We start from the raw sequence: 25,333 nt of genomic DNA on the forward strand, positions 1-25,333 counted from the left end.
CATCGCCAAGGCTATTTATCAGCCATCTGCGAACATATCACACTGAACGTTGTAAAATTGCAGATTTTGCCCTGCGACGAGGGAAATCCTTTAGGATTCACAAAATTTGTCTCAGACGGCAGAATCGTGGCCAAAATCGTACAGTGTGCACCCGCCTTTAGTTACAGATATCACTGTAATACAAATCTAATCTGTGTCTGTGACAGCCTTAGATACCGCAAAAGAGGCCAAGTCTAACAGAAGTTAGCAAAATGGCTGAAATTGCTTACAGTACCTTTAAAAGTATAAGCATTCCCAAGGGGTGGTTCATGCTTAGGCGGATTTGATTCACAGGTATGAATCCTTGCAATTATTTGTGTGTGTGTGTGTGTGTGTGTGTGTGTGTGTGTGTGTGTGTGTGTGTGTGTGTGTGTGTGTGTGTGTGTGTGTATTTCTCAGTTTTCTTATTATAGGACTTCCCTTAGCGTCCACATATCCCCCAGAAATACGTCCACTTTTTACAATTTAGACAATTGTTATATGATATGCATTTTTTGCATCAGTGCTGTTGCATAATGAGAAAATGTGCAAATAATTTTAAAATTGGTTAACTTCAGTTAACTCAGAGGGTAATCTAACCATCAAAAAGTCCCCAGCATCCCTACTTTAAATATACCTTTTTACTTATCTGTGCATCAATTTGAACTGTTATTATGCATTGTGTAATGTGTTGTAATGAAACAAAACACATGCAAAGACTTTCTGTTTCTGAGACTCACTGTGGTCATCAGACCATTTCTGCCAGTACTCTGTTAGACCTTTATCCGACACTGTGCAGGTCTCTGCTCTGTCATCATTGAACTGCGCAGGTGCATTCTCCATTTCAATGGTGACCTTTGGCTCACAGGATGGCTCTAGTTTTCAGCATGCTTCCCTGTTGGCACAACATAGTCTGTTAGTGAGAAGGATGTATGTCGTCCAGCCTTTAAATAACTTAAAGCATCAAGAAACCTACAAGCAAAGCTAACCCACTGTAATTAAATAATAGCTTGTGCACCTAAATTAACGACATTACAGTAAATAATATATGCATTATTATATGTTCATGTATGTATTTGTACTATTAAAGATAGACAGACAGACTAGACAGACTAGACAGACTAGATAGATAGATAGATAGATAGATAGATAGATAGATAGATAGATAGATAGATAGATAGATAGATAGATAGATAGATAGATAGATAGATAGATAGATAGATAGATAGATAGATAGATAGATAGATAGACTGTACACTTAAATTAACCACATTATATCCTACAGAGCGGAAAGTAAAATAATTGTCATTCAGAGCATGAGAGTCCTTCTATTATGATACGACGAACCAATTACAGGGAAGGTTTGAGCCCTTTAAGAAGTTAACGATCAAATAAATAAGATTAAAGGATATTATCAGGTGACACTAAATATTTACATATTCAATAAAGAGCACATTAAGGACTAAATAGAATTAATTCACGTTTCAAAAACTGACAATCCCTTCGACCACATTTTCGATTTTACTTGTTAACTTTTTTATTTTGCTCACGGATATGAGTTATAAACAGGCTTTGAAAGTACAAACATTTAATTATTTTAGGGGATTTTCGCTTTGGCGATTTACGTACGGGGATGCCAAACAGGTACTTTTGTTGCGAGCACAATTTGTTCTCCGGATGTTTATGAACGTTGCACACAAACATGGCGCTACACTGTGGTCGGGCGTGCAGGCAATATTTACTTCATCTTGCACATGATAACGTGGATTTTAGATTACCGGTACAGACTGTAACATTTCAGTACACTTGCAGCCTTTGACCAAATTCTGTTAAATTCGAGTTAAATTCGAGCTTAGTGGCGGGAACCAACTGTTTATTTGCTCAGCTCAATTCAATACAATAAACTTACTTAGTTTAATATGAAACCAAAGTCTGATTGCAATTGATATCTTATTTCAATTTTTTTTATTTTATTTTTTTTTACAGGAAATAAAAGCACTGTTGTCTCTAAGGAACCGGCCATTTGATACAACAGAAATATTCAAAGAGAAGGTAAGTCAAAATTTCTTGCATTTGACTTGTCATAGATTATTGTCATACTGTCTTTTATTATGCACTATTTTATTATTTGTTTAAACTATTCAAACACTGTTCTCGTCAGTCTCCCTTTTGTCAACTAAATGGCTTATCGGAGGAGGACATACAGAGCGTCATGTCAAGAACAGTTTGTGCCAAGTAGGTTGCAGGGTTTATGTTTTTGAAGAGATTGTAATGGTCTGAATGCTGAACTGTTAATTATTAACCTACTTGCAGTATCCCCTTAAAATAATTAGGTCTTCAATAAAAAAAATATATTAATAGAGTTATTTGGAATATTATATGATTGTGTGTCTCTATGTCCAATCGAGACTGTTTACATTTAAAAACCGTCAATAATTGTCGGGAGACCAATTTGTAAATATTACAATAAAACCATGAGATTTTTACCTCTAATTGTCAATATGAATTTGACTTGATAACAATTTGAAGTTAACATTGTTTTGAACGGTTGCATTCATGTGCTCTAGATGGAGCCATTCCTCTTTTTCCATCACATTCATTCAATTGCTGTGTATGTAAATTGTAATATTAATTTCTAGGTCTGCCTTTGAACTGTGGGGTCATGGAAGAACAACGGCAGAGCTGAAGGCATCATTGTTACAGTATCCAGTAGAGAACATGGTTTGTCATTACATGACTGCATCTCTTGATGACCCATAGTGGTCTCTATGATTTGCATTGTGTAAAAAAAATGTGCCTTTCATTTTAATTCTACACAGGCTCCATATTTACAACATGATTCAACATATAAGATTAATGTCTACACATTCAACAAGACCTTAGTGTTTGAAGACAGAATCAAGAAGATTGATGTGAGTATTTTATTCCTCTTTACAGGTGTGTGTATTTTGGATAGTTACTTCTGTGACGTACAATCCGTAATTACTGTTTATTGAATCCAGGTTTAATTTTTTATTACATTTCTGTACTTTCTGTATGTCTCTGAATGATTTATAATGCTCACGTTAATCTTTAGATATCATATCAGACAGTTATGTTTATGAAGCAGCAGTAATGTGCAATTGTCCTTTAAAAATAAAAAAGACTCAAATATCATTGATCTGATGGAGGAAAATCATTATAACATGTTAATTAAAAAGGTGCTGCAAGAGTGAAAATTACAAACTTGCTAATTTGAATATAATATTTTTTGTTAGTTCAGTTAAATATTCAGTATATATTTCAAAAGTTTTAGTCTTGATTTCGTGTGGTAGTCAGTGATCCCTCACTTTTGCCACAGGCTCTAGACTTCCTACCTTTTGAAGGAAAAGTCCATTTAAAGGATCCAGATCACATATTTTGTTTGCTGGAGGATTATGGCTCTGATCCAAATGAGATTCCAGAGGAGCCTTTCCATGTATATTTCGGGAGATGGGTGAGTGAGATTTTTCTAGACATATGGTGGGTAGAGATGTTCCACGGTGGTCAACTAATCGACTAGTCATCCAACAACTGACAAGTTGATTATTGGGGATGACTACTAACATTACAATTTTTAGTGGTGATGATCTTAATGAGACTCAATTCTCAAATTAATCGAGAGACACAAATTCTCAGAGTGTTTTTTCATGATTATAGCTTCCTGTGCTTTAAAAGTGAATAATAGCACAGTAAAACCTTCTGCAAGATGTTTTGACTCTCAAATGCTTTACGTTTAGTCCATTTATGCACCAGTGCTATTTTAGCCATCAAAGCACCACATCAACAATGCATTACAAAACGATCGACTGTCGGACGTAAAATCCTCTGCTTTGAGTAATGTTCCTGTATTTGTGAGGTACTTTGAAGAGTTTAAAGTATTTTGCTGATTCTGTCTGACACTGCTTAAATAGTTGCATTAAAAAAAGGTTTAAACTGCTTCATGTCATGAACTAGATGTGTACCTGCCTCACTATTTTACAGTGCTGTGCATTTGAATAAGCAGCAAGGATCGCCTTGGGACTCCCAAGTGCTCTGGTTACTTTGAAGCGCATCATTCTTCATTTCGGATGTGCATAAGTGGTTTTGTGCCGCTTTTTATTGGAACCTTTCCTATTTATTGTCTTACTTTGATCGTTTTGTGCAATAAGATGTAAAAGAAATTTAGCCTATCTATTTGTTGAGTAAGTTACCAAGTTGGCGTCCATATATCCCTCTGAAACTTGTCAGATTTGGGTCGCATGAGCATAACAGAGAATAATAACACATTAATTTCCTTAACACTGACTAGTTGACTAGTCGTTCAAACAACCAACCGTCTGGTCGATTATGAAAATTGGTAGTTTTGCACATCTCCAATTGTGGTTCAGAACATTTAGTCAGTGGCCTTTGCAGATGTACAAGCTTTGTTAAGGGATGGTTCACCCGAAAATTTAAATTATCTCGTCGTTTACTCACCCTCATGCCATCCCAGATGTGTATGACTTTCTTTCTTCTGCAGAACACAAACAAACATTTTTAGAAGAATATTTCAGCTCTTTAGGTCCATAGGCAAGTAAATGGGTACCAAAATTTTTAAGCTCCAAAATGCACATAAACCCACTACAGCATAAAAGTAATCCATACGACTCCAGTGGATAATTCCATATCTTCTAAAGTGATATGATTGGTGTGATTTGATGAACAGTTCAATTTTTAAGTCCTTTTTTACTGTTACTCTCCACTTGTCCTGAAATGTTTGATTTGTGCTTAATAGTCATAGATATACATTCACTTTCATAGCTAAATGATGTCTTTGAAATAATAAGTGTTATAATAAAGGTTTTCCCTTCAGATTGCAGATGGTCAGAGAGAACTAATCCGTTCCTACAGTGTTAAGAAGAGACATTTCATTGGGAACACTAGTATGGATGCAGGTCTCTCCTTCATCATGGCCAATCATGCCAAAGTAAAGGCAAATGACTTGGTTTATGATCCTTTTGTTGGGACAGGTAAGGAAAAGCTTTGTTTCTTTGCAGCCACATGTAGGTTTTTGTCGTGTAATCCCGCCTATCTATCTTCTATCCAACTTTTTCCTGTATGTGGAAGTATTCCACGATTTGACTGTATTCAATATCCTGTCATCAGTGTTTTCACTTCAATCGGCATATACTCTTAGTGGGTTTTGTAATTTTTAAGGTATTACAGTTGTAAAAATTGTCATACCATGTGGCTATATAGTGCCAATACTTAATTCGAGATGACCATTTTTTTATTGATGATGCCTTAACTGACATTATAAGACCTGATTTGAATTGATGGTCCAAGATTAGTTACTTTTGTTATTGTACTTCAGCCAACATCACAAGTTGAGCCTGAAATTAATTTTACTCCAAAAAAAACAAAAAAAAAAACAACAAAACTGTAATGGTTGATGATATCCATCTGGACCACTCGTATTGGTAGTTTTTACATTGCATCTCAAGACCAGAAACAGAAAAGGGGCAATTAGAATCATTATAGTGCCACCCAGTGATTGCTATGGAAAACTGTGGATAGATTGTGTTTTTGATTTTCTTTAGCTTTTGTATCCAAGGTGATCACTGTGCATGTGTTTCAGGGAAAGTTGCCCTGGAATAACCTGAGTTTAAGGAGAAGAGCATAGATCTCTCCAGTTCACAGATCACCCCTTACAGTATTTGTACCTAACACCTTTTGTTTTAAATATCTGTTCAATTAATTAACAATCAGGACCAGTTCATCAAGTTTCGAGAGAGGTTTTTCACTCCAAGCAGCTCATTCCATTTGACAGTACATTTCCTAAACTTGGTGCATGTGTGAAGGCTGTTTGTCAGTCATTGTGCCATATGTTCACCAGTCATTGTCACTTCTGAGAGGCACTGTTACAGCTGATTGATGGGAAATGCAGATGGTGCACATATGTGAGCAGTGATGCAGTATGGCGCTGTCATTTTGCTTTCAAACTCTGCCAAGAAATTTTACCTTGACAAATATTTTATAAAGCAGTTCCGGCTCTAAAATCTGATTAGATGAGCCACTTTTTAAATGGATGTTAAATAGCTAATATACACACACCTGTCAATTCTGTATGAAAGCACCCAGCCGCCCACCATTCCTATAGATGGTTACATTGCTTGGCAATCTATAAAAACTTCTTGCTTAACAGCCTCCTGGTTTATTGCTCTATTTCATTACAAACACAATCAGCAACCTTTTACTTTGACTATTGGTTCATTTACTTCAACCTTTTTGTCTCATCCCAATGCATCTATGAAATCAGAATACTGTATCTTTATTTTGTAAATTAAATAATGCTGTAGTCTTTGAAAGTCTATTTGTATGACATATTGTTAATCAGAACTAATTAGATGCTTCATTTTGGGCCAAACTGAAGCAGGTGTATGTGTTGTGAGTGTAATGAGATCTGACAGCTTTTCTGGTTGATTGAGGATATGTGTCATCATCAACTTTCTTTTTTGTACTTCACGGAAAACAGGAGCCTATATCTCTATATGGATCTTTTCTGACAGCTCATGAAAAAAGAATGCCATAGAAATCACACTTTTCCATCTGTCATTTAAATTTTTTTACTTTTTCACCTTTTTGAACACGTTTGAGTGTCATTAGCCAAATGTAAGAAATGCTGGCTTTTCTGAGCAGCATCAGGTTTTATTTTCCCCTCTGGCTCTCTCTCAAACCCAGGCTCACTAAGTGTAGCATGCTGTTATGTTGCCAGACTTTATCATAAGGGTGTGCTGTCACCACTTGTGCAGAATGTGATGAGATCTGCAGGCCAGATGTGCAAATTCACTGCCAGCTTCAGTTGAATGATCTTTGGATATCAGGAAACCTTTATTAGCTGTAGTTTCATGAGAAAGTGTTAAGCAGAAATACAAATCTGCAATCAGATTCTTTTATTAAGGATTTGTAGTCACCTTGCTCCTATTCATCCTGTTCATGTCTCCCTGCTTTTTTCTTCAGGTAGTCTTCTGGTAGCTTGTTCTCGCTTTGGAGCTTATGTATGTGGGACAGACATAGATTATAACACTATCCATGGAATAGGTGGGTTTTTTTAATTATTATTATCTTAAAGTTAAGCACAAGAGTATTCATGTAGCTCAACTGGTAAAGCATGGTGCTAGCAATGCCAAGGTTATGGGTATAATTCTCAGAAAATGCATATACCAGTTCTGATCAATTTGAATGCATTATTAGTTGCATTTGATTAAAGCTTCTGCCTAATTCATAAATGTATATTATTTGTAAATGGTTTTGGATTTTCACTTAAATTTAGGTTTAGTCTGTACAATTCCAGTGAGTGTGCATATGTGAGCATTTAAATCTGTTACAGGAAAGGCTAGCAGGAAGGATCAGAAATGGAGAGGCCCAGATGAGAATATCCGTGCAAACCTGCGGCAGTATGGGACAGAGAGTCTGTATGTGGACGTCATGGTTTCCGACGCTTCCAAGCATGTGTGGAGAAAAGGCGCTCAGTTTGATGCCATCGTTACAGACCGTATGTTTCTTAGAATGCACAAAAGCATGGTGGTAAAAGTCTTCAAAGATTAAATGTCATTGTTAAAAAAACTTTCACCTATACCAGCATAATTGGCAGAGATAACTATAAATTCCTGTTCACCGCCAGTGATATTGACAGTGAAAATCTGATCACAGATGAGATGTACTGCTGGTATCATTCTAATTTGGAAAGAAGCAGGTCTCTTTTGTTTCTAAAAAGTAACATTCTGCAAGGTAGAGTGTTTTTATTTAAACTGCAGTTGTGCTCAATGCATCATATCAAGAACAAGATGGACAATCTATCAATATATGAATCCAACTCACTCGGAAGGATGATACATTCTACCCATCATTGTTTTGTTATATCCACGCATGTGTTTACAGACAAATGATTGTTTTTTCTGTTTTACTGATACCAGAATAATTTAAGCTGTTCGTTTTCAATAAGCTAGCTAAATTTGTTAAGAATTTATTTTCCTTTTTGCAGCTCCATATGGTATTCGTGAGTCCACAAGGAGAACAGGATCACATAAAGACATCACCAAATCTCTTGAGGACTTGTAAGTCATCTTGTAATCATCTTTCTTCACTTTGATTTGTAATGCAACCGGTTGAGATAGGCCTGATCTGTGTATGTGAAGCCAGCACTTGTTTTTCCACATTCATTTTGTGTGTGTGTGTGTGTGTGTGTGTGTGTGTGTTTTAAATTGCAGCTCTGGAGATAGTCATGTCCCTGTTTCAATGGCATATCACTTGAGTGACATCTTTGCTGACCTCTTGAATTTTGCAGCACACCACTTGGTTTTGGGTGGGCGTCTTGTCTACTGGCTTCCAGTTTACAGACCAGAGTAAGTAAATCATATTATATTTATACAGTTACACTCAGTTTTAGAATTAATAGGATTACTACAAATGTAGTTCTTAAATTTTAGTTTGGTGTTTCATTAATGGATGGTCCATTCACTCCCTGTTGAAGGCACAATGTCTGATAACCCAGTTCCCATCCTCTAGATAAATCCTAAAACCATCCAGGAAATGAGTGTGAGGAACAGTCACTAGGGGGCTATCTTGTACCTTTTTCTATCTGCAGATAGAAGTTTTTCCAACCTCAGGGTGTATCAGTAGCTCAAGCCCCCTGCTTCACTTTTGGATCTTAAACCTGCTCAGGCATGCTGACCTGAGGTCAGGCCAGCAGTAGAACAGGTGTGAAGCCGTGAGGCATTCCCACTGACCACAAACAGCCATGCCCACAGATCATGCCATCCACTGATTACATGGCAGTGGAAGAGTAGTGACTCAAAGGAGTCCACTGCTTATGATCTACACCTATACCAGACTTTACCTCACATCTCACTCATATAAACCCCTTCAACAGATTTTTACCTTATATAGTTATGGGATTCACTCCCTCAAGATTGCTGATGCAAACAATAATTTGTTCAGCATGCATAATCATGTTGTTCCAGTCCCATATGACTGATTTTTTCCCATGGAACACAAAAGGAGATGGTAGGCAGAATGATAGCCTTTGTATGGATAAAATGATGCCTAACATCTCCTTTTGTGTACTACGGAAGAAAGAAAGCAAGCCATCCAGGTTTGGAACGACATGATTCAGCGAGTAAATGATAACAAAATGTGCATTTTTGGGTGAGACTCAAAGTTACTTTTCATTAGTGTGTCAAATATAACATAGTACTCTTGTAAGGGCAGTAAAAGCTCTTAATATGTTGTGCACATTCTCTTGACCTCAGCTCTCTCTGTTTGTGTGCGACAAATTCAGGGCAGAGAGTCATAACCAGTTCACTAACACACATAACCCAGGCAGACTATACAGAACTTGTGTCCGGCTGAGAATGGGTCATAAGTGTATCCTGTTACTCCTGACCTGGATGTGTTGGGGTGTGCTGACAGAAAAAAATAAAAATTATTATTTACAGTATTATAATAATTGTTTTATTATATATGAAGAAAAAAAAAATGCTACACTGCTCATTTGTGAAGAGATAATAACAAAACAAAAAACATGCCACAGGACATTTACAGGAAATTCTGCCTTTTTGTTAAACTTTTTATCTTTTTGTACGGTTACACTACCTAATGCCGAGTTTACACTACACGATTTTAAGCCCAATTTTTGTTCGCTGACAGTTTTGTGGAGAACAGCGACAAAAGCCTGAAATCATAGACAAATCGGAGCTCCCTCCCGTGAGCGATGATCGCAATGTATGAACTATCGAAGACGTGATTTGAGAAAACGCTGACACCTTGCTGATGTCAGCGAGATATCTACAATGCTAAATATCTGGACCTGCCTCCGATTCCAAATTGTGCAATGTGAAATATGTTTTAACTGAATACAACTGCAGCGTTGGCCTACACCCAATGAGAGAGCAAGAAACGGGGCACGGGAATTTTCATTGGGATGAGTCCTGATGTACCTGCAACAGAACATCAACTAGCATGGCTGTGGTATCGAGAAAGTCTCATCGGACCGAAAAATATGTGGAACATTGGCAGGTGCATTTGATGTTTCATCTGAACTGTACCACAACCGGGTGGAGAAAGAGAAGAGTTGGAGAGAAATTGTAAAAATTTAAAAGTCAATAAAAGTCATGAAGTGTGTAGGAGGCATAAAGGTGCGGTCACTCATACATTTGCACAGAAGTCCCACAGGCAAAATACAGTCATCTTAATGGGAATCCGCACGATCGTGAATTTCTTGCATTCCATTTCCGGTGGCGCAGAATTACCTCACGCTGATTTTGCCTTGAGTTCAAGTTTGGTGAACTTTGTCAGGCAAAATTACTTTGGTTTGCCGGTGACCTCTGTGTGCGTGGTGCTTTGTAAATTGCTACACTGTATATTCAATGGACATGGATATAATTTTAGTGCTGAGTTTTTAACAGATCTTTTTAACTTAAGTCTCACTGAGTATAAAGTGCAGCATTAATAAAGGCTGTTTGACAATTATATTTTTGCTGATTTCAAACACTCTCAATGTCCGCCTAATCAATCTTCGCCAGTTAAATTTCACCGTGAGATGGTATGTGTGACTGCACCTTGAGGAGTTATACAATAAAGGAATAGTTAACACAAAAATGAAAATTCCATAATAATTTAATCACCATCATGCCATTCCAAACCCAGATGACTTTGTCTTATGCATACGAAAATAGAGATGTTTTAATAAATATCTCAGCCATTCCTTTCAAAACAGTGATGGTTGATAGGGACTCTCTTTAAAACTTAAAAAGGACCCCAAATTATAAAAAACATTTGTCCATATTCCTTGTGGGTCACAAGTCTTCTGAATGCATTCAATGGTGAGAAATGTGTGATTTTGAGTGCTGCTCTAAATATGATGCAATTTCTCAGGTGAACGTTTGCCACTCTGAACAAGCTGCTCTCGATACGCAACACACATTAAGATTTTGACTGAAAAATGACTGGTTTTGGGATTTTATGCCTCCAGAAAACATGGAATATGAAGCATCAGTGACATTGGAGTATTTGTATGATACCTTTTGGGTCCTTTGTTAAATGGGAAAGTTCACCCAAAAATGAAAATGTTCTCATCATTTATACACCCTCATGTCATCAAAGATGTGTATGACTTTCTTTATTCAGGAGAACACAAATGAAGATTTGTAGAAGAATATCTCAGCTCTGTGGGTCCATACAATGCAAGTGAATGGTGAACAAACCTTTGTAGCAGCTAAAATGACGTAAAGGAACATAAAAGTAATCCATGTGACTCCAGTTTTTTCCACATCAACTTTTACTTTCAGGTGTGAAAGTGAAACTAAACACTGTCCACATGTGACTTTCAGATGTAAAAGTGAAAGTGGAGAAAGTTTATCAAATTGATTTATCTCTGTGACCTTTGCTACTACTCAGTCAAACAAATCTGTTTCGTTTCCACTGCATATCACTGCAAACAGAAAAATAATCTCTCTTGCACTGTTTGGACGTCATTAGGTAAATGCACAGATGAGTGTAATTTGCATGGGATGTTACTGATGGCATCCCTCCATTCTGACTCATTGCCCTATATATTCTGAAATGTGATTCTACCATGTGATTTCTGTTGACCGAGTCCTCTGGAGGGCCCTTTCCTGTAAAGCTATGATTTGTTAGACATTTCTCCGAGGTGAGCGCAGTAGCTCCTTGTAAATAGCGCAATGGAGACTATGTATGCATTGTATACCCCCATGCTTTGCTTGGTCAGGCCTGTTGAAAAGAGGGAACATAATTTATGATTTGTTTGAAATACAGCTAACAGTGTGTGCTCGTGGTTTGTGGATCACTCGGTTTGAATTGATCAGGTTCAACTACAGCTAGCGGTCCGCTAACCTATTTTATTTTTATTTTTATTTTTTCTCCTCCACAGATTTTCAGGCATAAGCAGTATTTACATAATCGGCTGAAAAATGTGGGGAGTTGTGGCGTGCAACTGTGTCTGTCAGTGGGTGAACGTTTACAGCCCACCAACTCAACTCCCTGCTGAGTTAATGGCCATACCAACTCTCCTTGCAGCCTCTGAGAACAAGAAATAATTTTGACCTTCTCAGTGACTGTTGTTGGGCAAGCTCTCGCGCCTTAGGTAGTGCCCAGTGAGCACCATGTGAAAGTACAATACACAGGTGTAAAAGCTGAAATGTAACAATCAAGCCCCAACTTTTTGCGTCTTTTCTTAACAAACGCAAAAGCTTGTTAGAAATGCTACAACAAGACACTGATGGTTGCCCATGGTTATTGTGTTTATGTTCTCAGAATGCTTCTGTTTTGATTTGAGTGAGCTTCATGTTGATTAAAGTACAATGCAGAGGAGTAAAAGTTGAATTTAAAACACTTTTCCACCATTGGGCTTCTGAGCACAGTTAGTAACGGTTCAGTAACATTTCATCTTGAGCACGATTCGGTATGGAAGGATTAGAAACTGTAACCTGCCCAAATTTCTTAGCACACTTAGCTATTTAAGGCAAGTCAGGTCACTCGTGAAGCTCAAGGCAGCTTGAGACATCCTATTTTCTATGTCATAAGCCATAAGGTGAGGCTTTTATAACTGTAATGGGTGTCAGTTCCTAGAGCTGCCCTGTTTAGCATTATGATTTCTCCCATTCATTAGTATACCAGTGACCAGTCTCATTCCATACAGTCTGACCATACTGACTGAGAACCATGTTGCATGTAGACCCAATTTACACCTGGTATTAATAAACATTTTTGGTGGTCCGAGCACATGTGGTCATTGATAAATACAGGTCTAAACGGGGGTCTAAAACGTTTTGTGATCGGATCATTAAAAAAAACACATATTAATGTAGTCAAAAACACATGTAACCACATCACATTTGAAGTGTGATCGCTAATCCGCCCTGTATGCTGTTCACGGACAGTACTGAAGCACCAGCCCTCACCTGTCAATCAACCGCTGCACTAAGACAGAGTGTAAACTTTGCTGGTTGCGAGTGGCTTTAAATTGAAATAACAGATTGGAAAATATGATAAAGCAGATATATATATATATATATATATATATATATATATATATTTATACAAGCGTAAGAACTTCACAGATCTTCTTCAGTGTGTCTGAAATCAACATGCACAGACATTTCTGAGAAGCATCTGCAGCTTAATACAGGTAATCCACTAAAATAATGGAAAATTCTGCTCGAAATGTTGAGTTTGTGCTTAGATAAAATTTCAGCTGCATCTGGGAGAAATAGCGCAAGTGGCTTTAGTGGAGAAGTTTTGTCTGTAACCCAAAAAATGTGGTCTGGCCACAACTTTTTGGCTTATTTTGGTCATCTTGGCGACTGCAAAATGAGCCTTTGCATTGCTATAAATGCTATTATATATGCAATAATTGGTTATATCCATGCAGTGCTTCTGTTATTATTTTGGTGTGTTCCACATTGATCTATATAAATTGCCCATGCACATAAACGATAAACCTTTTGAGAGGTTTTGTCTCAACCCAACAAACATGACCTCGTCCAAACTATTCATGACAGCATCATCTTCCTCTTTTCCTCAATTAGCACAAAGGCACATATTGCAATCGTTCCAACAATATGGTGAATGTTGAAACATTCGCTTTGGTGACTGTTTTTGTTTTGGCGAGATTCAAGTGGATTGGCTTCCAAAATACAGGGATTCTGTGAGAAATGTCTCCTTTAATTGATCAAATCTCTTTCATTTCTAAGTGGAGACACAAGTGAGGGGTGAGATTTAAAAAAATCAGCTGATATTTGTGACATCCTCTAACATTATCAAGGTGTTTCGAGTTGTAAGTGGGCAACTGGCTTAACTGAAACTTGTGCTTTGTGTGTGTAATTTGGCTGGCAGGTACTGTGAGGAGATGGTGCCTCTTCATCCTTGTCTCACTCTGATAAGCAACTGTGAACAAACTCTTTCCAGCCACACTTCACGAAGACTTATCACCATGGAAAAAACCAAGGAGCCTGAGGTATTTGATTCTGTCCTTACTTGGCCATGTTGTGGTAGCTATACATGTGTGTTAGGAATTAAAGGCGCGTTAACATAACCGTGATAATGTTAGCAAATTAATTTAACTCTGCGGAGTGAAGCATTGACACAAGCTTGATTTATGCAAACTGTTGGCGTGAGCATCTGAATATGTTTAAAACTTTTGTGTCTTTTAAAGCACAGCACTTATGGCACTGCATTCAAATTCACTCGGAAAATAATCTCACCATCTGGCTGTGGTTGACTCACTTTTTTTATACTGAGCCTTAATGACTTAATCACACATTGTATGGAAAATAATCTTTGGATTTGACAACCACTTCACTTCAAAACCCCAAATTGTTCCCATAAAAGCCTTTTTGAAAGACACACACGCACCCATGCTGATTGGCATGTGTCTTAATTGCATGCGTTTCAATCCTGGGTTGGATACGTTACCTACAGACATAAAATTCTTGTCTTCCTCCTGATTTTTTTTTCCAACTTTCTTTAAACCAAACTCCATCAAATAAAGTGGCAATAAAATTAGGCCATTTCCCAGTGCTTAATCCTTGTATTGCGTTCAGAGTCTGTATACACCTTATGCATTTGCCGGTTAATTTTGACCCTGTGGAATTTAAGCTTATAAATCTTTCACAACACAAGACTAGTGCTGTCAAACAACTCTTGAGTCAGATGAGGCCCTGTTTCTTTCTCTTTCTCTCTCTCTCTCTCTCTCTCTCTCTCTCTCTCTCTCCTATTTCTAGGACCATTAAAGGTGAAGTAATGTCTGCACCTCTAGCAGCACTTAGTGGAAAAACAAAAATAACAATAGTTTTCAAACACGTTTCACAAACACTTACGTCATCTTACATTGGTCAAACACAGATAGTCCTGCCCAAACTCATTGGTTTAGCAAATGTTGCTGTCTCTGACCAGTCTGGATTCTCGAGCAATTCAATGTTTTGAGCCACATTGTTTACAGGTTTTGGAGAAATTTCGGATTGCTCACGGACAGCATCACTGCAGGTACGGCATTGCCGGCCAAATTCGAGCATTGAGGGTAAGTATCTGTGCAGTTGCGCGGTCAGCTCAAGGTGCTTTTTTTTATGTCACATTTGACACTGTTGTCAAGGTTGAGCTCATTTGCTGAACATCTAGGTCTCTACCTTGCAAGCAAATGTAATTGAAAATTATTGCGTGTGAATGTGGAAATTATTTGGTGCTGCTGAATGTCTGACACCTGTCATCAAAGCTTGTGAACATATACCATCAGAATAAAAACTCCCTATGCATCTAACCTTAAATACAAATTATGTTTTAAACTGCGAAAAAAAACTAAACTAAACTAAAATCGTGGACAACTGACATGTGCGAGTCTGGTAAAACAGTGAAGTATTTTTCTTGTGATCACTAAGCTACGTCACCAAGCACTGGACTGGGCTGACAAAAAAAGATACTTGTGTGACGCATGAGTAAATGCATTTTTTAACTGCAAAATATAGGGTTATTTCATTGCATATTTTTCTGACCTTTATGACACTACACTAAGGGGCACACAAAATAATTTTTGCCATTGAGAAATACTTGAATTGGGTTTGAATGTTATTTTAGACTGATGAAATTGAAAGAACGGTAAATCTCAGTATGTCATTCGTGTACCCCCATTGTCACCTCACGTACCCCAATTTGGGAAACACTGATCTAGACACGTTTAACTGGGATGGGAGAAAATATCTTAACATTGCATTGTGACAAACATTTCTTAAGCAAATTATTTTTACTGCAGTACAATAGAATTGAATTGCCATTACTGTAATACGGTAATGCATAACATCCTGTCTGTACAGTACACAATACTTTGGTTTATTAAATTAAATTCTGTTTAACCATTGTGGTAGGGATGGTTATTAAATGAACACGCATTGTTTACATCTTGTGGCTATACTTTTGAAACAGTGAGTATTTTATTGTTTACAATTTGGCCCCATTCACTTCCATTGCAAGTGCTTTACTGCAACCCATATTTTTACTCCACTAATACTGTCGATTAAGGTTAACTTGAATTGCTCCTGGAATATTCCTTTTATTGTCATAAAAAAAAGCCAAAAATCTTAATGGTCCTAAAACAGGCTTAGTTTTCTTAATGCAAAATAAAATGTATTTTTATTTATTTTTCAGTCTCAATTTTTCCATCTTTTCATCATCATTTGTTTCTTCCCTCCATCGTGTCATTCCAACCCACTTAGTCCAGCACAGACACTAGAGTCTGTTCCTGTGGTTTGTGTGGTCTTTGTTGCATATGTTTTGAGTCTCCCCTCTCGGGGTGTGGGGTGGGGTGTGGGGGGTCACTGTGTTGTAAACAAACGGCCGGCGTGTGTGACCTGAACAGAGCCCTAGCTGACTGGCAGAAGGGAGTAGATTGTGGAAGGTGCTGTTGATAGTTTGCAGGCATAGAGCTGAAGTAATCACTTCCAGCACACGGTCTCTCTGCCACCTCGTTAGCCTGCAGTGCAGTGTGCTTCCCTCCTACAACAGGTCCTGCTTAAAGAGCTGGCAGTCAGCTCGGAGCAGGAAAATCTGAGGAACTTAACACTCTGCTGTCTGTCATTAGGCAGTTTTGTGAAGGGAAGGCATAAAAGTTTGGTAAACTCAGCCAAACGTTTATGTCCGTTTCTGACTTTTTATATTAGTGTGCCTCTTTTCTTTCTTTCTTTTGACTGCAAACTTTTGACTACACCTTCAAGGATTAGTTCACACACACAAAGGATAATTCTGTGATTTCATTTAACTTTACTCGCCCTTACAATTCTCTCCTTGCCAGAGCCACTTTGCATTTTATTTTACTTTCTTTAAACTTTGTTGCAGGAATCGGACAGACTAATGCACCTTGCAGACCCTTGCTTCACCCCATACCATGGTCACAACTCATTCAGAGAGAAATACTTCAGTGGCCTCACCAAGAAGAACGCAAAGGAGAATGCAAAAACCACCTCAGGGGAGTAATACATGAAAACATAAAACATTTTAAGTCAAATTGTATTTATAAATTTGTTTTTAAACTTTCTTTTTTACCAGTGTTGTATCACATGAAAATATGTTGTTTAGCTACAAAATGTGATTTCAATAATAAAACAAAACTCAACTTTATAATTTGTCAGCTTTTCTTTTGATTGTGCTCCCCCTAAAGAGGGCTTACATATTCTGTTAAATTAATTGCAGCATTAGCAGTATGTGTTCAAGATAAATTGGCATTGGGGATTAAACTAATACTTCTTTCTCTGAGTGGTTATGAAGCAGGAAGATGTAGGGGTGTAATGTGTTGTAATGCCTACTGGACAGTTGCAGAGGAAGATGGAGTACTGGGCCTGCTATCTAAACTCTCTTAAGAGTTTACACCAGTTCATCTGCATCTGTCAGACTTAAACTCACCTCAAAGAGAGTCATCTCGTAAGCATTGGTTTAAAATAAATAGCATCCTATGAAAATAAGTTGCCTTTGAAATTTCATTTCTGCTTTCATTTTGCAAAATCAAGACCCACACCAAATCCCTAATTTAATTAATGAATTTAAAAATTATTAAAATATATATATTTTTTTACATTGATATAATTGTTTTCTTGCACAATTCCTAGTTTCTTAGTTAATATTTGTTGTTATAATATTCTAGGCTAGGCCTAAAATGTTTGCGTTAAACCATTAGACGATTATAATTTTTCTTTGTAGAAGATTAATTGAGGCAAACAATTCTGAAAACCTGCCACTTTTTTTTTTTTAAGCAGTGCAGGTGGATCACAACTAAACATTTTCAAATTAGCCATTAAATCCACAAGAAAACTGTATCCATAAAGTGTGAAATGTAACGCTATGCAAATGATATGGGTTTTTATGGCTGTCACGATTTCCTAAGCTAATAATTGGTCTTTGACCACAAAAATATATAGGATAACTCTAGTCTCAAGCAATGAGTCAGTGTGCTTTAATACTGATTTTGGGTAAGTTTGACTGCTGCCAGGGTTGTATATTTTCATTTACGAGTGCTTAAAAATATCCAAATTGGCTCTAATACCCAGCATTTCCCTTTTGTTTTCAAATGAGCTGTGCAGTTTAAATGGGGTGCTCACGAACAGCCAATAAAACTAATAACCAGCAAAAACAATAAGCTCACACGCTTTCACCAGCGCTTAAACATTGAGACTGTTTTATCAGGTGCAGATGGTGGCAAAATAAATACACCGCTTATTCACTCACACCAAAGGATGTTTAGGAAAAAGGTGAACAAAAGACCAAATAACAATACAACAATTCTACTTAGTTGGCTTTTCTCTTTTTGCATTCTAATGGTTTACATGTGGCAATGTCATTTTTCTTTGTCGGTTTTGTGTGGTGAGCTCCGGTGAATGTTTATCAACCTGAAGAACAGAAATTACAGTGCTATGTGTGCATTGTTTGTGATTTGTGCCTTGATGATTTACTCAAGTTAAAGGCTTCCCCCACCTAACCTACATCTCCCATTCACCTCCTCCAGTCTACAAAAACAACACCTACAACACCTACCGAGCAGCAAATGAGCAGTCTAAGCTTGTTGTGTTTTAATCTCATCTGTCTGTGGAACTCAGCCAATTTGTGACTGTAAAATATTTACTCACAAACTATTTACTCACAAATATTTTGAACAGATAATGCCAAGGAAACATGCTCACAAATAGAGGTTGGATATTACTGTGTGCACCACTGAGTTTGAGATAGACACACAGAAGTGCTAATAAACAATACTACCGTTCAACTTACTGTTGAAGTGCTAAGCAGCCATTTTGGATTCTGAAGTCTGGGATGTTGTGGTTCCTCAGAGTTTACGAGTCAGAACTCCTACTTGAGGGGACGTTCCAGTTAAAAGTTCCTTCTGGGAACTTGGAATTTCCAAGTGCAAATGGAATGCACCATAATGCTGATGTTTTTTTTTTTTCCTTATGTGATTTGCAGCCTCAGACTAAATTAAAATGTTTTTCTTGTGACCTGACCATTTTTACTTGTACATGACATTTCATATTTGTATCTTTGAAGTTTCCAAGATTGAGGCCTATTAACATGATAGCATGTTTCGTTAGCAACCTCTGAGACATCGTCACAATTCAAAGGTTGCATTTTTGCTCTACGATTATACTTTTACTCCACTAATGGCTAGGTTTAGGGTTTGGATTGGGATGTATTATGAGTTAATAAAATATGCATTCCTGTTGACCGTATTACATAATTTACAGCTAAAATTTAACTAACTTTTGGCACCACCTGATGGGCATTTCCCCCAGAAACAGGGGTTGCACATGCTCATACGTTCAACACTTCCAGCTTTGGCCACTGGTTGCCAATGAGTAGAATTTTGGTGAGCACCGATTTCAGCAGCATATGCTTCAACCTACTGTCACAGAATTCACAATGAGATCAGTCTGAGACACGATGATGATGTCTGGGAGGTGAGTTGCGTAAATGGAGCAGGTATGTGGCACTTGCGCTACCATAGTTCTTTGGGTTTTCATCCATGCCAATGATGTACAGCATGACAAATCACACACAGAGCATTTGAACACGACACTAGACATGACAGTAGTCACTTTGACTAAGCTAGGAGGAACCACTCGGAAGGATATTGCTGGTCAATGACTCTTGAGCTCATTGTATATTTCTATAACTACGTTGGTGTAAGCTACTCTGTTTTGACTCAGCATCTTGAGTGAGGGTTACTTATTCCAACCCCTCAAGTTATCATATTCTCACTTCCTCCCACTGGACATTCCACTACTGTGGTGACCTTTTCTCACTTCAGTGGAGTGGCTAGGATGCAATAAACCAGCTTTGATTATGACTTACATCTTGAGAAAACACAGACTCTAGAATGCACGCCATGCTTTCAAAAAGTGGAAATGGAGAGTCAGTGACCGGCCAGTCACACCAGTCATGCTTTATCGTGGCTGTTTCCTTGTGACCTGGCGTGACCTAAAACTCATCGTTACACAAGTCTTGCATTCTAATTTCGGTGTACTACTAAGATCTGTTGTGCCGAAACAATCTGTTTTTAGTCAAACTGCTTTCATTACCGCTTTTCAAAAGTCCTTAAAAAATATGCAGAGGTGGCTAGCTGAAAAAATGGCTTAATAACGATGGGGTGTCATAATTAGCCTTAATGAGAGGAACCTCTAAAAGGTCCATAAGACCACAGTTTAATGACTTGTGGATGCCAAGTTTCAAATGCGGTCACCATGACACCATTCTCTGCCTGATTCTCTTTCCATTACAAAAGACATAAGGAGTCTGATCATTTTTAAATGGGGAAAGTCCCAATTTCATATATTTAAAATAGAAAACAGGGATTCACATACAAACATTTTTGTAATTCCTATCTTTTTTATGGCTTCATTATAATATTAAACGTCACCAGTGTACCATGCAAAACAGGTCTTATTCATGAAACATGAACTTATTCATGCAGAACAATTTCTGTATTAATCATATGTAAACAGACTGATCACACTTTGAATTAAGCAACAGTAGGTTGAAAATTCTTCAGCTTAAAGAATTATTCTGTTCTTACCAGAATTGTAATCACTGCCCCAATATAGCCGAAGCTGGAGTGAGCTCCAGTGTCCAGGTGAAATGTCCACAGAGTGGCACCTAAAGCAAGTGGTGTTTGTAGTTGAAAATGAAATAATACAGTCAACAGGAATACATATTTAATTAACTCTACCCCCTAATCCAAACCCCAACACTAAACCTAACTGTCAGTGCAGTACAAATTTAATTTTAGAGCATTAAAGCAACCTCCGAATTGCAGTAACCATTGTTTGTCAATAAGATTACTTTGTGGCTCCCATGAGACCAGAACCTGTCTTGGAGGTTGCTCACACTTAAATTGATTTGAAAATGTATGATGGGAATGGTGCTTTTCAGTAATTTGGCTGAATGGTGTTGAATTCAGGGAATATTAATTTTCTTTGAAATTACTGTTTTTCACTAGCGATGTCCTTTCAAGTGGTTCCTCCTAGCTTTAAAGGTCAAAGCGACCACTGTCATGTCCAGTGTCATGATCGAGTGCCATACATGTTACTGGTTTATGCCCAACCAGTGGAAGACAGGGAAAGTGATCGGGAAAACTGTTTGAAAACATATTCCCTCTGAATAATATTTCTGAATTTGCTGGCTTCTTTAAGCTCAACAGTGTTTACTGCGGGGGTCGTTGGGCTTGAATTTTTGGTGATATGCTTGAGTGCTCTCCGGGAGGATGTGATTGCAGTGTTAGGGTGTGTAATTGGGGGTGCAGAGCCGCTAACACCAGGCTCTCATGTCTGCCTTGCGCAGCGGAATGCACCCGAAATGAGGGTCTGCGTTTGCCAGGGCCAATAAATACGCAAGAGGCTGAAGTTTTCTCCCCCATAGTTCTTCAAAGGCCATCACCCTTATCAAGGCAGACAAATTTGTGGAGGTAAACACTAACCGTGTAGGCTCACCTTGGCTAAGACAGCATCACACCTGTCTATGGCCCACAGGTGGAAGAGCTAAACAAGGCTGCTGGATAACAGTCTGCATGGTTACAGCCTCGGCCAGGGCCCAGAACAACCAGGCTCCTTGAAAATCAAGCCAGGAAAGTACTTGTACTCTATGAACTCATCCTGTAGTTTAATGGGTGCTGTTGTGTATGGGGCATGGAAAATCGGATTCTCTTAAGATCGGAGGAATGTCATTATAAAAAGAGTCCTGATGTAGCTGTAAATCTTGGGTGATGTCATGCTCATTCACAGAGGTTGTTTAAAATGTGGTTGTCTAGTAATAAAACATTTATTTTTAAATTAATCAGCAGGGGTCATTTAACTTAAGGAAGTCTGTTCCACACTGCAGCCTTTCTTGAAAGAACTTGTTTTTTAATAATATTACTATGAATTTATAGGCCTATTATTTTACAGAATTTATCCTTCTCAAAAATAATGTCAACCTCAATCAGGATAACATTAAACAAATAGGGTGCCAACATTAAATTGAGAAAATTCATACTTTAAAAAACATAATAAATTGAGCATAATTTACACTACAGTAAATCCAATTACATTTTTAAATAAAAGACCCTTTTTTATTAGTCGAATACATATTGATTAACAAATTGATTAATTAGTATTTTACTTAAAATAAAAAAAGATGCAGTGACTTCATGCCCTACAAAAAAATCTAGAGTTTTGGCAACCAGACGCAAACTTGCCACAAATTTACCACTTTTTTTTCCACATACAAATGAGCTTATGATTCGCCACAGATGTTTGCCAGACGTTTGCAGCTCTTCACCAATAGCGGTGAACCTGCAGAAAACCTTTGGCAACAATGAACAATTTGCCACAAGTTTGCCACAAAGCTCATTTGTATGTGAAAATGATCAGTGGTGAATTTGATGTGATCATTGTTTTGGTTTGCTCATCTGCAGCATTCACAATATAATGTGATAAAAACCAATCTATTATTTTGTCATGTTACACCATTACATGTTGGAAATTGTAGCTCGGACAGCTACACTATTGTGAACATAGTTGAACTACTGTAATGCCACTGTATAATGTAATTACGTTAGTAGCTAGTTAGTTATCTCCCAACACTGATGTGAAGGCTTGGCTCGGCTCTGACCTAGATGACTGCCTACATTGCCTAAGCCAAGATCCGCAATGGTACCTTTCCTTTTAAAAGCATTTATTGTAAAAATCAATTGCTATGTGTAAGTTACCATGTTTCATTTGATGAACTTAAAAAGGTTGACAGTCATGCATTTAAATTATGCTTGTCTTAGTTTCAGTGTTGTTAAACAATGTTGCTCAGAGGCATTTTTCCACAATGTAGCTGCAAATAAACTGTGAAGTAGTGCAGCCTGGTCATCGATGCTCAAAACTCCAAATGCTTACTAAGGCAAAATTGAATTGAGCTGTTTCTCTCATGGGGTCTTGACTTGGAAATTATTAGTGGTTTCTGCATGCGGGTTATGCCAGATATGGGACTTTTTGCATGGATGAATGTGTGATAATTTTCAATATTTCTGATACAATAAATGGTACAGAGTGTATTTTATTGAAAAGTTTTGTGCATGTTTGTGTATGTGGACAGAATTCAGTTAAAGGTTTGAAGTTAAATGTGCAATTTTCATGTTTGCAGCTGATATTTCTACCCGGTTGTGGGTCCTGTATGGACAGTTTATTTATATAATTTCTATACATGGTCATATAGAAATATACACAACCATCTATGCAGCTTTCAGGCCATCAAGAAATCATTAATCAATGTGCAGTTATCAAGGTTTTTTAGTGTGTCATATCCATATTAATGACAGACCTGTATACATACGTGTAATCAATCCTATGCTGAGGACAATGTGATATTGTGCTGTATTTATTTTTGCTGTTAGACTTCATAATTTAATGCTTTTCCAGCTCTGTCCTGATTATGGTATAACAACTCCACACCAATCTTTCAAAGGTATGCTAAAACATGTCATTTTTCTTGCCTGCAGGAAAATGGAAGGAAAATAAATGTCACCGAACATTATAAAAAAGAAAATAAAAAAAAAAAGAAATACATGTAATAAAATTCAACATGCTACTTGACTTGGAAAGGTCCATGTTGGTTTGTTGCTACCATCATAGTGATAGTGAAGGACCTAATTGAGCATTATTGTCATTCTCATGCGGAGTTATGCCATCAAGGAACAATATTACATGTGTTTCCATTCGAAAACTATGGAACCTCACAACTGTGTGGATGTTAGCTTACTGTAAAAGTTTTTTTTTTTTTTTAACCCATCAGGTCCAATTTTCCAATTTTGGGAGTTGTACACCCTTGGTACTAGATCCTTTGTTCTGTGTTTATCACAAAATGCCTCCTTGTTGCATTATTATGATATAAAAAGTCAATTATAACAGGATTGGTGAAAATGCACTTTGTTTTATTTGCTAATGCTTCATTTTAAAACAGAACATTTTTGAGAAATATGTTTAAAAAGGATGCTTTCACTCTGAGAATAAATTAATCTAGGCTGCATATTTTTACCATGACATTGGTAACTGAAAACGTCTGTCAGCACAACAGATTCACAAATTTTACTGAGTGCACCTTTAAAAGATATTTTAAATAAGACACAAACCTAAAACACACACACACAAAAACAATTCATCAATGAAATTATCAGATGCTATGACGGCATGTCATTGCTTTGAGAAGTAAAACTGCTATTAAGAGCAATAAACCACAGTACCTCACTTTTTCCCAGGTTCCTTGGCTTGTGAAGAAAGAAGAAATTCACTGAGCGAATAATGGGAAACTATTTTTATCAGCACCTCTGGTGATTAAACATCAGTTCATGGTGCAATTATTTGAGCTGCAGTTAGCTAAAGGTTTTTGAAAGTTAAAGAATGAAAAATCCTTCACCTGATTTAGTGAGTGTTGATCTGCCTTTATGACACACTTAGCACCTAATCAGGCTTTCACAGATGCAGCCGTAAAGATCTACAGCCTCACCCACCACACATGGAACAGCACTGCTATTTACATAATACATCACAGCCTGTCTGATGTTCTTCACAGTAGAACTGGTCCTTTGCCAGTGTAGGGGAATGTTACTTTTAAGAGTGAGGAGCTGTTCACACAGGGCATGTTCTTGCATTTAAAAACGGCTAGACAGACTGCAAGGTACTAGAACTCAACGCAGGTAACTCGTGACATGTTTTTCTAAACTGTACTATTTTTTTACTTTGAACTTAAATGGTGTAACACTGTTGAAGGATGGGCAAGGAGGAGGCGAGAACCGGCTTGTCAACATAAATTATATTTTAATGAGAAACTCAAAAACACATAAACAAACACACATGACGGACATGTCCGTAATTCTCTCTCTCTCGAACAATCATCACCGGCCGCCTTTATCCCTCGCGCGCCTCATCAGGCTGATTGGGGACCGGGCGCGCGATATTCCGACCGGCCCCGCCCCCCTCCGCTCCACAAATGGTTAAAAATATGGTTGTGTGATATGCTGAAAAAACTGAGATGAGACAACAGACAAAAATGTCCATCTAGCGCATATTTACATTTACAATTATGCATTTGGCAGAAGTTTTCATCCAAAGCGACTTACAGAGCCCTTATTACATGGACAATCCCCCTGGAGCAACCTGTATTTAAGTGCCTTGCTCAAGGACAATGGTGGTGGCTGTGGGGATCGATCTGACAACATTATAACAGTTTAGTTGAGCATTAACTCCAGGTTGTTCTGGGGATTGTCCCT

The 25,333-nt window shown here is 37.6% G+C and overlaps 1 protein-coding gene across 1 annotated transcript; it reads left to right on the forward strand.

The window, feature by feature from the left end:
• The first annotated feature begins 1,713 nt into the window (after positions 1 to 1,713).
• On the forward strand, positions 1,714 to 17,171 carry LOC127657710 (tRNA (guanine(10)-N2)-methyltransferase homolog). The gene is made up of 13 exons (XM_052146552.1): positions 1,714 to 1,798; positions 2,005 to 2,070; positions 2,180 to 2,253; positions 2,658 to 2,739; positions 2,838 to 2,930; positions 3,359 to 3,493; positions 4,871 to 5,027; positions 7,018 to 7,098; positions 7,388 to 7,552; positions 8,042 to 8,114; positions 8,268 to 8,402; positions 13,912 to 14,032; positions 16,900 to 17,171. The coding sequence occupies exons 1-13, from the start codon at positions 1,721 to 1,723 to the stop codon at positions 17,035 to 17,037; spliced, it is 1,398 nt and encodes a 465-aa protein (XP_052002512.1). The 5' UTR covers positions 1,714 to 1,720; the 3' UTR covers positions 17,038 to 17,171.
• Positions 17,172 to 25,333: the final 8,162 nt, after the last annotated feature.

The sequence above is a fragment of the Xyrauchen texanus genome, chromosome 17 (genome assembly GCF_025860055.1).
Source record: "Xyrauchen texanus isolate HMW12.3.18 chromosome 17, RBS_HiC_50CHRs, whole genome shotgun sequence".
Classification (NCBI taxonomy): Eukaryota; Metazoa; Chordata; class Actinopteri; order Cypriniformes; family Catostomidae; genus Xyrauchen; species Xyrauchen texanus.

Bases quoted from the DNA above. Each gene is read 5' to 3' on its own strand.
- LOC127657710 (XM_052146552.1), top strand. From the start codon at position 1,721: ATGGCGCTACACTGTGGTCGGGCGTGCAGGCAATATTTACTTCATCTT. The intron at 1,799-2,004 runs GTACAGACTGTA...TTTTTTTTACAG, and splicing joins ACGTGGATTTTAGATTACCG to GAAATAAAAGCACTGTTGTC. The intron at 2,071-2,179 runs GTAAGTCAAAAT...TGTTCTCGTCAG, and splicing joins CAGAAATATTCAAAGAGAAG to TCTCCCTTTTGTCAACTAAA.